Source organism: Nylanderia fulva, unplaced genomic scaffold (genome assembly GCF_048542155.1).
Source record: "Nylanderia fulva isolate GAGA-0341 unplaced genomic scaffold, ASM4854215v1 Scaffold69, whole genome shotgun sequence".
Taxonomy (NCBI): domain Eukaryota; kingdom Metazoa; phylum Arthropoda; class Insecta; order Hymenoptera; family Formicidae; genus Nylanderia; species Nylanderia fulva.
Window position 1 is genome coordinate 333,705 of NW_028190797.1, and position 12,513 is coordinate 346,217.

General features: G+C 35.1%; 1 protein-coding gene across 1 annotated transcript in view; it reads right to left on the reverse strand.

The window, feature by feature from the left end:
• Positions 1-570: 570 nt before the first annotated feature.
• Positions 571-12,513, reverse strand: part of LOC114942144 (cell adhesion molecule Dscam2) — a 250,788-nt gene continuing 238,845 nt past the window's right edge. The window contains 8 exon segments of the mRNA XM_085488400.1: positions 571-1,360; positions 2,405-2,495; positions 3,063-3,282; positions 5,990-6,144; positions 6,310-6,468; positions 6,680-6,947; positions 9,666-10,120; positions 11,050-11,313. Coding sequence (XP_085344526.1) covers positions 1,096-1,360; positions 2,405-2,495; positions 3,063-3,282; positions 5,990-6,144; positions 6,310-6,468; positions 6,680-6,947; positions 9,666-10,120; positions 11,050-11,313 — 1,877 coding nt within the window. The 3' untranslated portion in view covers positions 571-1,095.

The window sequence follows — 12,513 nt, forward strand, 5'->3', positions numbered from 1 at the left end:
TTTCGCTTCAAACACTAACATATTCTTCGTGAAAAAGTGGAAGATCGATGAAAAGTGCGTTTTTTTCTTCAGTTTATGCGATGAATGAATGCTCAATCGGATTGTGAATGACCGGAATGATTGGAAGACAAAGGAAACGATCGGAAGTCGCATATTGCTCGTTTCGATATGCATATACAAGTCTCGTTAGACTCTTTGATAAAGTCTGGAGGACGATTCGCGGATATTTTGGTCGATTGTAAATTTTTTCGCAGTCGTTGGTCGTTTTATGTATGTAGTAAGATGGCAGTTACCATTAGAATTTTACAATTTAATTACAGTCGTCGCGCGTTTTCGCGTCTTTATACTTTCGCTATTGTAATAATTACTGTAGGAAACTGTGAAGTGTATATGTGTGTGTGTGTATGTGTGTATGTGTGTATCAGTGGCGAGTATTCGTGTAGAGATCGTTGCCGGAGGGAAAAAATCCGAGATGGACGCAGATTACGCCGCCATTTTAACTAACTAGGATTATTACACGAAGTGGAATAAATGTGGCAGTTTTTTTTTTTTTTTGCGAATTGTCATCGATTTCGCGACATCGCCCGTATCGTATATTCTTGCCACTATATAGAACAAACAACAATGTAGCTCGAGCCATTCCGCTCAGCGACATAAAACCTTCGAAGTTCCATCGAGTGGAACCAAACGGCAGCTTATATAGACTCTTTCTGTCTTTTATTAAACTTAACTTCGTTATAATCAATCTGCCACAGTGTGTTTGCCTAATCGTATTAACGCGCTTATATACTTAAATCCGATCCGAGAGAAATAATCTCGATTGATATTATTTTTTTCACAAAAGCCGGTGGCTCTCGCGATGCACATCGTCAAGTTGATAGAGAGACGTCATTTAGCGACGCGTTCCCATCGAGCAGAACTGAAGGAATTGTTACTTAAATGACTGACGGGGCCGGACACGAGGCGCCAATACAAATTAACGAAACGACGGACCGCGGCTTACATAGATTTCGCGTAGTTTTCCTTTCACATTTTATCATTTTTTTACTTTACGACAAGAGATTTGTATATCTCATCGGAGACTTTTATACGTATTTACACCGCGATTACAAAGTCACGGACGTTTCGTTGGCTGTTGTGGCCGCGATCAAAGTCGCATTCGGCCTCGCTTAGCTCAAACGCGTCGGAGAACCCCGAGGGTGGGTCCAGCTTGGGGACGAACAGGTTTCCTGATCCGTCACGTTCCTGCTCCCGATTGGCATAGGGATTGCCCGACTGGTGCTTGGGATGGCCAGACCCGGCGATTGACCCGAAGTTGGCACGGGCCTCCTCGCCGGTATAACGCGCCAGCTGTAACATCCTGAACGCAAACAAATATTTCCTTATCTCTTTTTTACGTATGTACGAAGAGACCATATTTAATTTGTAACTTAAGAGCGATATATGTATGTCTATATAGATTATATTGGGGATCCTTCGCGATTATTTGTTTTCGATCAATTACTTTTTTCGCACTTCTAGTTTTTTGTCGTATTAATTTGACATAATTAGAAATATTTCTTTGCGATTGCAATACATATACATCAATGATCCCAAGGAATTTTGATTTTACATGAAAAACGAGAAATAATTACAAAATTACAGTTTTTCTTATTTACTTTTATCTCGATATGACTTCTCAAATGACAGACGAGCTGTCAATTTATCATATTATGTGCTTTATATATAGATATACATTTTGTATGAATATAAACACAAGATCTCTCGGATTAAAGTACATGAGAAAAAGCACTGTTAGCCTCTAAATCTAGATTAGAAGTCTAATATAAAAGTATAATTTGCACTACAATTTATACGTATATGTGCGTGCATTGTAGGCATAGTAGAGCGAAAAACAGTAATACATATATATTGTTATGTTATATTTACGTTCAAATCTATAATAATATTAAACGTAGCAAAAAGTGCCTTCATGTATGCCATGTATACATGGATTTCTAATACATAGATGTTTGATCTGGATGATTTAGAATGTGGAATTCAAAATATCAGTATATTCTTCGAAAATTAGTCGGTAATTACTGATATTTTTAATTTCAAAATAAGGACATTACTATTTTGTCGAAGTTCGTCGTTCGTCAAGGGATCCCCCAATAAATGATAAAGAAGAAAACATGTAGAATAAAATTTTTTTTAGACAAGGTTTTGTTTTCGAGAAAATTTTGACAATTGAGGAATTCATTATATATTACGATTTTAATTATCTAATGATCTTGTATTATATATATTACGATGAATTTATCGATTATTAAAATATAAAATAAGCATTTTATCTATTAAGAAAATAAAATTTATGTAGATACTTGAGAAAAATGAATTATATGTATTGATTAACAAGGCTTACTTGGGTCTTCCCCTTCCAGGAAACGATTTTCTCTCAAAAATCGGTGAGGGTTCTGTAGACGTGCTAGATTCTGGTCCATGGTACAGGAAGTCTGCAAAGCAAATGTGTCTCCTTTGTTTCATTCTTTTACCTCGTCAAACATTGAACGACAACAGTGCTCTCGTGCGATGGTCAGACATCCTTATCGCAGCATAATATAATCGGTTTTGAATGACAAGCAAGATTTTGCAACCAAGGAAGCTAGTCGCATGTACATACATAGTGTGTAAATAAAATTTCGCTGGGAAAACAAACAGCGTGCACGCGATTATATTGTGGTCCTCAAATTTTTGTATTTTCGCGATATCGACAGAACTAAAATATCCGTAGAGAAACAACAATAGTTGCACGTTGCCTTGGAAAACAAAAACAGGAAGTTGGGATCAGCGTAGGAGCTCTAATGATGTGCCGAAAAAAAAACAGAGATCTATTTCTCTTTGGATTCAGAAGCTGTTTTTTTTCTATTCTACTACTACACTTCTGAGGAGATAAAAAAAGAGAAAGAGAGAGAGAGAGAGAGAGAGAGTGAGAGAGACAGAACGCGAAAGAGAAAAAAAGATAGAGAAACAGAGAGAGTGAGAGAGAAAAAGAGAGAGAAAGAGGTGAAAATATTGCATACTGTGGACGCGCGAGTCGGCCGCAGATGCCGAGTGGTGCGAATCGACGAGGTGATTGGAAGACTCGGTTCGGCTGCTGGTCCCGACTTCCGTGTCGCTGTCCGAGCCCAGCGTGTCGTACTCCTCCGACTCGGACTTGCCCTGACTGACCTTGTGCGCTTTGTGCAACGGCGCAGAGGACGAACGGCCTCCGCGCACCTTAGTGTACCGGTTGCAATCCGACTGCAATCAGACGGAATTGGTTTCTATGAGATGGCGCGCACGTTGGCGCATCCAGTAAAACGCGTCTAGTTTCCCTTGGCGGTCTCAGTCGGATCGAGAAGCGATCGTTCAGATTAGAGCTCGTTATCGAGATTCGTGACCTCAAGATTTACTCCGATCTGATAGGGTATTAATAATTTAGCTTGTCGAAAGATTACTGCTCGTACGCGAGAAGTGAGGCGACGTCGCGAAAAACTGGAGAGCGAACGTGTTCACCTATACGATTCACCTATTTAGGCGGTAACAGACACAATAATGTAGAATCAGAATAAATCAATATAGTATTCACGAAATACTTAGATAGACTTCTAAGGTGTATTCCTCGCAACTAAAGAACATAACAGAAATTCAACGAATTAAAATAATGTTTATAATAGAAATTTCTCAGTGAGAAATGATTGGTCGAATCGTCATCGATTCGACGAATTTGACATCAATTCGACAACGAATCGACGTTGATTCAATCATCATTTCTCACTGGGTTGGCGAATTAAAATTATGTACATAATTTTTGGCGAATTAATATTATGTATATAATGGAAATTCGGTGAATTTATATTATGTATATAATAGAAATTCGGCAAATTAAATTTATATGCATAATATATAGAAATTTGACACATTAAAATTATGTTCATAATATTAATTTGGCGAATTAAAATTATGTACATAATAATAATTCGACAAACTATATTTATGTAATATATAGTAGAAATTAGGGAATTAAAATTGTCTCTTTTTAAAAATAGCATTCTCGCAAGTATTGTTGTCGCTTTTCTGCGATGCTGATTGTTTATCTCTAGTCGCTTTATTGTTAAACTGAAAGTATCAAGCAACTCTCATCGCGAAGATTAACAATTTGACAATTATAAACTATAAAGAAAAACAATACCAATGGCGCGCGAGAGGCGCGCGTTGTGTTGTCTAGTTATAATTAATTTAATACAACTTCCGAACCACTCATTTTTTTTCTTTGTGTATATATAAACTTTCTTCTTTATTTTAACGTGAGGTATACATATTTTAGAAGTTTAGCCAAATACACTATACATACATACATATGTAAAGTAGATTTACAAATATTTCGATTTTTAAAAAATAAAATTTATATATATTTAAAAAGCTAAATATTTGTAAATGTACTTCTTCTATGTGTATGTACAAATTGGATATATATATATATATATATATATATATATATATATATATATAATATATTAAATTTTACAAACTTTAATTAATCTTTGACAGAAACTGAGATATAAATTATTGGTTTAAGATTAATAATCTCTTTCTCTAAAACCATATTCCATTTGTTATTAATGCATGAATATGTAAGAAATTTTTAATGTCTTATTAATGTCTATTTTTCTTTATATATAATGACAGATTTATTAATTGCTTGTATTTCCAGATATATATATTTTATTTTACTTTCTACTTAAATATAATAATGGAGGGAATGTGTTAACGAAGTGTGTGTATGTATGTGTGTGTGTGTGTGTGTGTGTGTGTGTCACCGTTTTTTCTACAGAAACTCTATTCTACTTCGTCAATGTAGGAATCGCGAGAATGATGCGATGAATCATGAGAGAGTTTTGTGCTACAGCTAGCAGAGAGGTACGGCGTCGAGAGATGCGGAAATGGCGAACAGCGTTCGATAGGGGTCCAGACTGCGCTCTAATCGATACCGCAACTCCTCGATTCGCGAATTCGAAATTTCAGGACAGCTGCGAAACGAAACGAGATGGGACCAGCAGTCGCAACGATGTAACTCGCAATGAGATGCTAATTACTACTAACCCTCTTCGCGATTTTTCGTCGTTGAGAATCGGAGAAAAGTTCGCATTCCCGAATTATAATATAATAAAAAAAAGAGTTAGGAACACATTCGTGCGCGCGAATTAAAATTCGCGTAATTACGTCACACGTCGCATCGATCGTGCGCGGGACGCACGAGGAACTCACACCGAGCATGCGAGTGCGAATGACCTAAATATTCACACAGTGGCGAGTCGCTGAGGGTCGCCGACTGTGTGATTAGGATATAGGGTGGCGATTCGGTGCACTGATCGGGATGCGCATGCAACTAACGTGAGCTATAACGAAGCTGGGAATATATGAGAATGAATGACAAAAGCGTTGATATATATCATTCATGTCTCTCTCTTCGCACGTTTAACGTTAAAACACGAATAAATTTATATTTTCAGAAACAAAACTTTCAGAATCACAGCTTATTGAAAAAGCTTCAGGTCACGTAATTTAATTTTATAATTATTACTCTATCTGAATAAAGAATATTATATATAACTACATATAACTGTATTATTAATATATATAATTAAAAAAAAAAATATATATATATATATATATATTATAATTATTAATAATATATAGTTATTCTCCTATATGTAGTTATTATTATATAACTATATAAATTTATTACTATTTATTACTATATACAAGTCATTATTTCTGCGAAATAAAGCGAAATTTTCGCTCTTTCGATTTGATAAAAAAGAGTAGAGAAAAAATTCTCGAATAAAATAAATTCTAGAATATAGAAATCAGAGAGATATGGAAAGATGTGATGCAATGAAATAAAAAACGTGCGGCGAGGAGGCGAGTAACTCTAATAGCGATACAAGATCTCGGCGGACGATACCTCTCGTAACTGAAGGGTATCGGCAGTGGAGAGACGAGGGTCGTGATAGACAAAGGTTTGAAGAGGCGCGGCAGAATTGCAGCGGCTGTCGCCTCCTGCAGGAACGCTTTCCTCCAGCTGGAATGTGGCGTACGGGTAGATATCTTCCGAATATTCTACAAGCATGTTCACAATTGTGATTGGTTAATAACTTTACAATGCATCGCACTCGTTTACTTCTCGCGTAATTTCAATATATATCTTTCTTAGATCTATTGCTCCATGCTTATCGATTTTAAAGACAGGGGAGAGAGCTCAATTTCTTTCATCTCTCATCTCACCTGGTATTTTTTCTAACGTAGCCATCTCGTGTATCGGCGAACGAAGCGGCTTACGTACGGTGGCGTAATATTGCTCGCGCTGTTCCATGTTCTGTTTATTGTCTAAGGCGGCCGCGGTTTGAGCGTCATGCAGACTCCCGATGTCGCCCATAAAAGGACCTGCATTAAATATTTCAAATATATAAGCGGTATTTTTAAAAAATTTCTATTGGAGTTTGACTCTTTTCTAGACAATCTTATTTTAAAATTAAATTTTACGATATCTTTTCATATAGTTTTATCTGTATTTATCTGTATTCCGTTCAAAAAATGTTTGTAATTTTGTAGCTTTGAAAAAATCTGCGTATGTATGCATTTTTTGGATTCTAACGTTTGCGGAAGCAGTAAAAGACAGCGCCGGCCGCGGCGATGATCGCGAACGAGCTTAACACCAGAGGCACGATGAGCTTCAGATCCGAATAGTTCTGCTGTGGGATGTAATGATCGATCTCGATGGCGGACATAGTCGTGCTAATATGCGGTTGCAATGTCGTTATCTTGTACTCGGCCACCGACAAGCCGGCATCGTTGTGAGCCCTTATACGGATGTCATAAGTGATTCCTGGTTGTAATTCACTCAAAGTATATGTCTTTTGCACCTGTACAATGCGTACGCAAAACATGTTAATAATTAATCGCAGTTGTATCTTAAAAGAGTTAATAATAAATGCAATATTACAAAATACTACATATAAAGTGTTCATTTTAAAAGTTTCCACCCTGACTATTTTGTGAACAACTAATTTTGCGAAAAAAATGCGCCAAAGAGGTCAATTTTATTTTTGAGAGAAAAGTATAAGTACTATTACTATTTTATCCTTTTTGTTTAGGGGCAGTTACTTCTTTAAAAATCTTATAAATGACAATAGGGCTTGAATGGCATATAATTTTAAAGGTCTTTTGATTCTCTTTACCAATCGTTTCTTTTTTTAATTTGAGTGAATGGTTTTCGAGAAATCGTACTTGGAAGTTTTAGGTATAAAAAATTTATAATTATATACAAGTGTAAATATAATTTTTAATATTATATTATATAGTATTACATTGTGTTATAATATATATTAGGTCTGTTCGTTTCGGCTACACTGGCTACACTAGTTCAGAGATTGTCTTTTTGCTCGACATTGGAAGGAAAAAGATAATCTCTGAACTAGTGTAGTTAGTGTAGCCGAAACGAACAAACCTAATATATATTATAATACAATGTAATACTATATAATATAATATTAAAAATTATATGTTTATTTGTATCAGAGAGAAGGATGAGAGTGGTCATCCCCTCGATTTAGCTGCAACCGGAATTCAAAGCGCCTCTATGTGCACAAAACGTGCACATTGAACTACGTAGCCATGTGCACGATGCTCCCGAGTGGTAACAGGCTATGTGCACGGTACGTGGTTCGATTCCGTGCTATGTGCACAGATGAGCGCCAGTAACACGTAGCTGTTAAAGGAGATGAGTTCGAGACCTCGCAGGGCCAATTTTTTTTTTTTTTTTTTTTAGTACGACTATATTTGTCAATTTAATGAAATCCTTTTAATTATTGTGGAATAAAGAGATAAAATGCATTTCTCAAGCGTACGCGAGAAAATCGAAATCAAAAATAATGAGTGCCGTATAAATACGTATGAAATAGAGCGTTATATCGAAGAGCGTGTGGCGTAGCGTTAAGGGGCTAGACACGTACCGTCGAGGTTAGAGGTTCGATTCTCAAGGAGTGACTTTTTTTTTAATATTTTTTTATTTTAAATAAAATTTTTTTTTACCATAAAATGTAATTTTTACACAAAATAAATGTAAATAACACGATATATTTACTTATAACACGTATATTACAAAAATGCATTTTTCTTTGCCTCAAAAAGCCGTGAAAAGCCGTCTGTAGAATAGCTGTATGCGATAGGAACTTGTATGATTATCTGTTTAATTAAAAATTATCCGATTTATGTCGTGTTTGGTGTCGTTGAAATCGCAAAAATCTCAATAATCCATTAATATTATTTTTGAATAGATAAAATGCAAAATAAAGGTTTTAGTTTTTCACTTATAAGATGTTTATATTTGTGAATTGCCATGGATGGGGAAGCCTATTGTTCGAGAGTTCGGAACTTTCTTTGATGATAGGTCCTCTCGCTCGCTCTATACGCAGTCTCGCTTTCTCTCTCGCACACGACGAGTTGTGAGATGAGCTCGAAAAGATAAGCGGGCCCGAGCGCCCGAGTATCGAGATCAAAGAACGTTCCGAACTCTCGAACAATAGGCTTCCCCATCCATGGCAATTCACAAATATAAACATCTTATAAGTGAAAAACTAAAACCTTTATTTTGCATTTTATCTATTCGAAAATAATATTAATGGATTATTGAGATTTTTGCGATTTCAACGACACCAAACACGACATAAATCGGATAATTTTTAATTAAACAGATAATCATACAAGTTCCTATCGCATACAGCTATTCTACAGACGGCTTTTCACGGCTTTTTGAGGCAAAGAAAAATGCATTTTTGTAATATACGTGTTATAAGTAAATAAATCGTGTTATTTACATTTATTTTGTGTAAAAATTACATTTTATGGTAAAAAAAATTTTATTTAAAATAAAAAAATATTAAAAAAAAAGTCACTCCTTGAGAATCGAACCTCTAATCTCGACGGTACGTGTCTAGCCCCTTAACGCTACGCCACACGCTCTTCGATATAACGCTCTATTCCATACGTATTTATACGGCACTCATTATTTTTGATTTCGATTTTCTCGCGTACGCTTGAGAAATGCATTTTATCTCTTTATTCCACAATAATTAAAAGGATTTCATTAAATTGACAAATATAGTCGTACTAAAAAAAAAAAAAAAAAAATTGGCCCTGCGAGGTCTCGAACTCATCTCCTTTAACAGCTACGTGTTACTGGCGCTCATCTGTGCACATAGCACGGAATCGAACCACGTACCGTGCACATAGCCTGTTACCACTCGGGAGCATCGTGCACATGGCTACGTAGTTCAATGTGCACGTTTTGTGCACATAGAGGCGCTTTGAATTCCGGTTGCAGCTAAATCGAGGGGATGACCACTCTCATCCTTCTCTCTGTTTGTATATAATTTTATAATATTAAAAATTATATATTTATTTGTATATAATTTTATAATATTAAAAATTATATATTTATTTGTATATAATTTTTATAAATTGTATAAATTTGTATAAATTTTTTACCTAAAACTTCCAAGTACGATTTCTCCAAGTAGCCAAAACGAATACAGACTTATTGCGTATACCATTAATATACAGCAAAATATATTTCTACATACCTCTATATTATTCGAGACTAGCGTCCATATATTCTCGCCGCTCTTCTTGTACTCGAGCTCGAAAAACGTTATGGGACAACCTCCGTCGTTCCACGTACTGAGGTGCAGAGTAATCCATGAGACGTTAACTGTGACAAATTTGTCGCCAGTACCGGGCGAATCGTCCGGCTTCGAACCCTTCGTGGTAGCCTTAACGATCTCGCTGGGTCTACCCATGCCGATACGATTGTACGCTGTCAGGTACATCTGATAATTGTTGCCGCACCACAGCCGCGATAAAACGAAGCTGCTCACTTTGTGCGATACTTTGAATTCCTCCCACTCGCCCGACTCGCGTTTGTAGTGCAGAATGTATCCGCGGATCGGCGAGCCACCGTCGTCGCCATTCTTCCACTGCACATTGATGGAATTGCTACTAGTACTGGTCGCGTGTAATAGTGGCACCGCAGGTGGAACTGAAAGCGAGACAATATTGATTTAAGGATCGTGTCTTGTAGGCACATTACGATCGCCGATTGTAAGTTCCTTGAGAAAAAACTGTTTTGAGATGTTCTCCTCTTTTTCAAACATGATATGACAATGCAAAATACATAAAGTAGTAAAACAGTTTTGATAAAGGATAGTACAGGATTACTTAAGACTACTGCATACTCAATCGCCAAGTCCGCGTTGACAGTGACGACTTATTATAATTAAAAATGGTGGAAATAAAATTCTATATTGTTTTATCGATAAAAGATGTACAATAATGAATCAAAATAATATAATTAATAAATAATACGATTTTGTTTATTAATAAATGACCATAAATGACCATAAATACCATAAATGACATTTTAGAAAGCTAAATTATTTGTGCGACTTACAACGTTATTTTTCATTTTAATGCAGTGTTTTTATGTTTAAAATAATTGTCGTGATGTTAAAATATACCGAAGACTCCCATTTTGGCATAATTTAATATGTGAAAGCAAATATTTATTTAATTTCGATACCTGTCAAACAGTTGATTTTCGTCCTTGGTTAGGCTCAATTCAATTCGACATATATGTATGTTATTTATTGAATATCCAAACAAAAGGAGAGTTTTCAGTATATTTTACATGTCTGTTCTATCGATTTCAAATGCTATTTTATTGAAAAACTTTTTTATTTTAACGTAAATCGCAAGAATTTTCATGGTATATTTTCTCGCTTCTGACGTCAAAATAGCTGTGGTGAGTATGCAAAAGCTTTAAAATGATTTATCTGATTTTAAATAACTATATTTTTGAAGTTTATAAATACATACATCAACCAAAAGAAAAACTATCCGTTCTATTTCATTCTTCATCTTATAAGCTTTGCATGCGTGATTATTTCACAGAAATTAACCAGCATTTACCTTGTACGGTTAAACGATGAGTTATCTGATCAGAACCGTGGCGATTCTCCACGAAGCAAGTATAATTTCCGCTGTCCTCTCGATGGAGATCAACAATTTGCAAGGATCCATTGATATGGAGGGACACTCTGGCAGATGGCTTGACTATTTGACCCCATTGCTTCCAGATAATAGATGGCTTGCCCACACTTTCGCAGGGCAACATCACGTCTTGCTTCCACGGTACAACAAGTACGGTACCGAATGAATATATGGCGGCACGAACTGTAATAAAGTATATGAAACGAAAACCTTACTCCTTGGGAAGAAAAAGCTGAATAAATACGATAAACACGGTCACTTAATTGGAAGTTAGCTTATATCAACCGCGGGACAAATTCAAGAAAATATTTCTTCTGATGGAGAAGATTTAAAGTTTGCGAAAAACTTTCAGGACTAAAGGAGAAATAAAAGGCATGTCTCTCATTAACAAACATAAACACTCGGTATTTTGTTACTCTAGTCGCCTGCAGACAATTCACTTAGCTCGCGAAAACGGATGTTTATCCGAATGGAATTAACGGATGTAACTTTTATAACTAGTCCAATTTGTATCAAAAAATAACTTTGGCAACTAAAAGTTTCGTGACTGGGGCGAATTTTTGATGTATCAATCACTCGCATTTTTGTACAATTTTCTAATTGTATTACGAATATACAATTATATTACGAGTCGATTATATCGACATCATTACTCGGCGATTATAAATAAAAGATTACATACTTAAAAATTGTATTCTTGAAGTAAGAAAACTATATCCTGCTTGACAGATATTTTATTTCTAGAAGATCTTCCAACTAAAACTAAGAATATATTTTTTGTTAATATAGGCTTTGATTTATTAATCAAACTATCAATTATTCATTTCTTTAAAAATATGACGTTTTAACCATGTGGTTGTGGTCCTTTTCAAGTAAAATACACTAAAAATCATACATATACAATAAGATACAAATGCTTAAATTTTTTAGTAGAATTAAAAAGTACTTACAATTATGATAATAATGCGAACGCTTTTTCATATGTAATAATCCGTCAATAAGTAAAAAAAAAGAACATCATGTCATTACGAAAGATTGTCAGAAAATAACCGTGAAACCGCTAAATTATGTTAGACGACCTTTATTATTTTGTCATAAATATTAGTCAAACTGTCTGTGTCCTTTTGTAAATTGATCGTGTTGTCAAATTTTTTAATAAAAAATATCCGCTATTTCTCTCTTTTATACTAACGGTTTATATAAAATATCTAAAATTTCTTTGTTAATAACAACGATTAGATGTCGTTTTATGTAAATTGTTTCATTGGTGTTATATAGGCGATATATAATATTGTAGCAATGTATATGATTATAGGTATACTGTTGCAAATTTACAATACAGTGTAGTGTTTATCATTGAATTGGTTTTAGTTAATTAGAAGA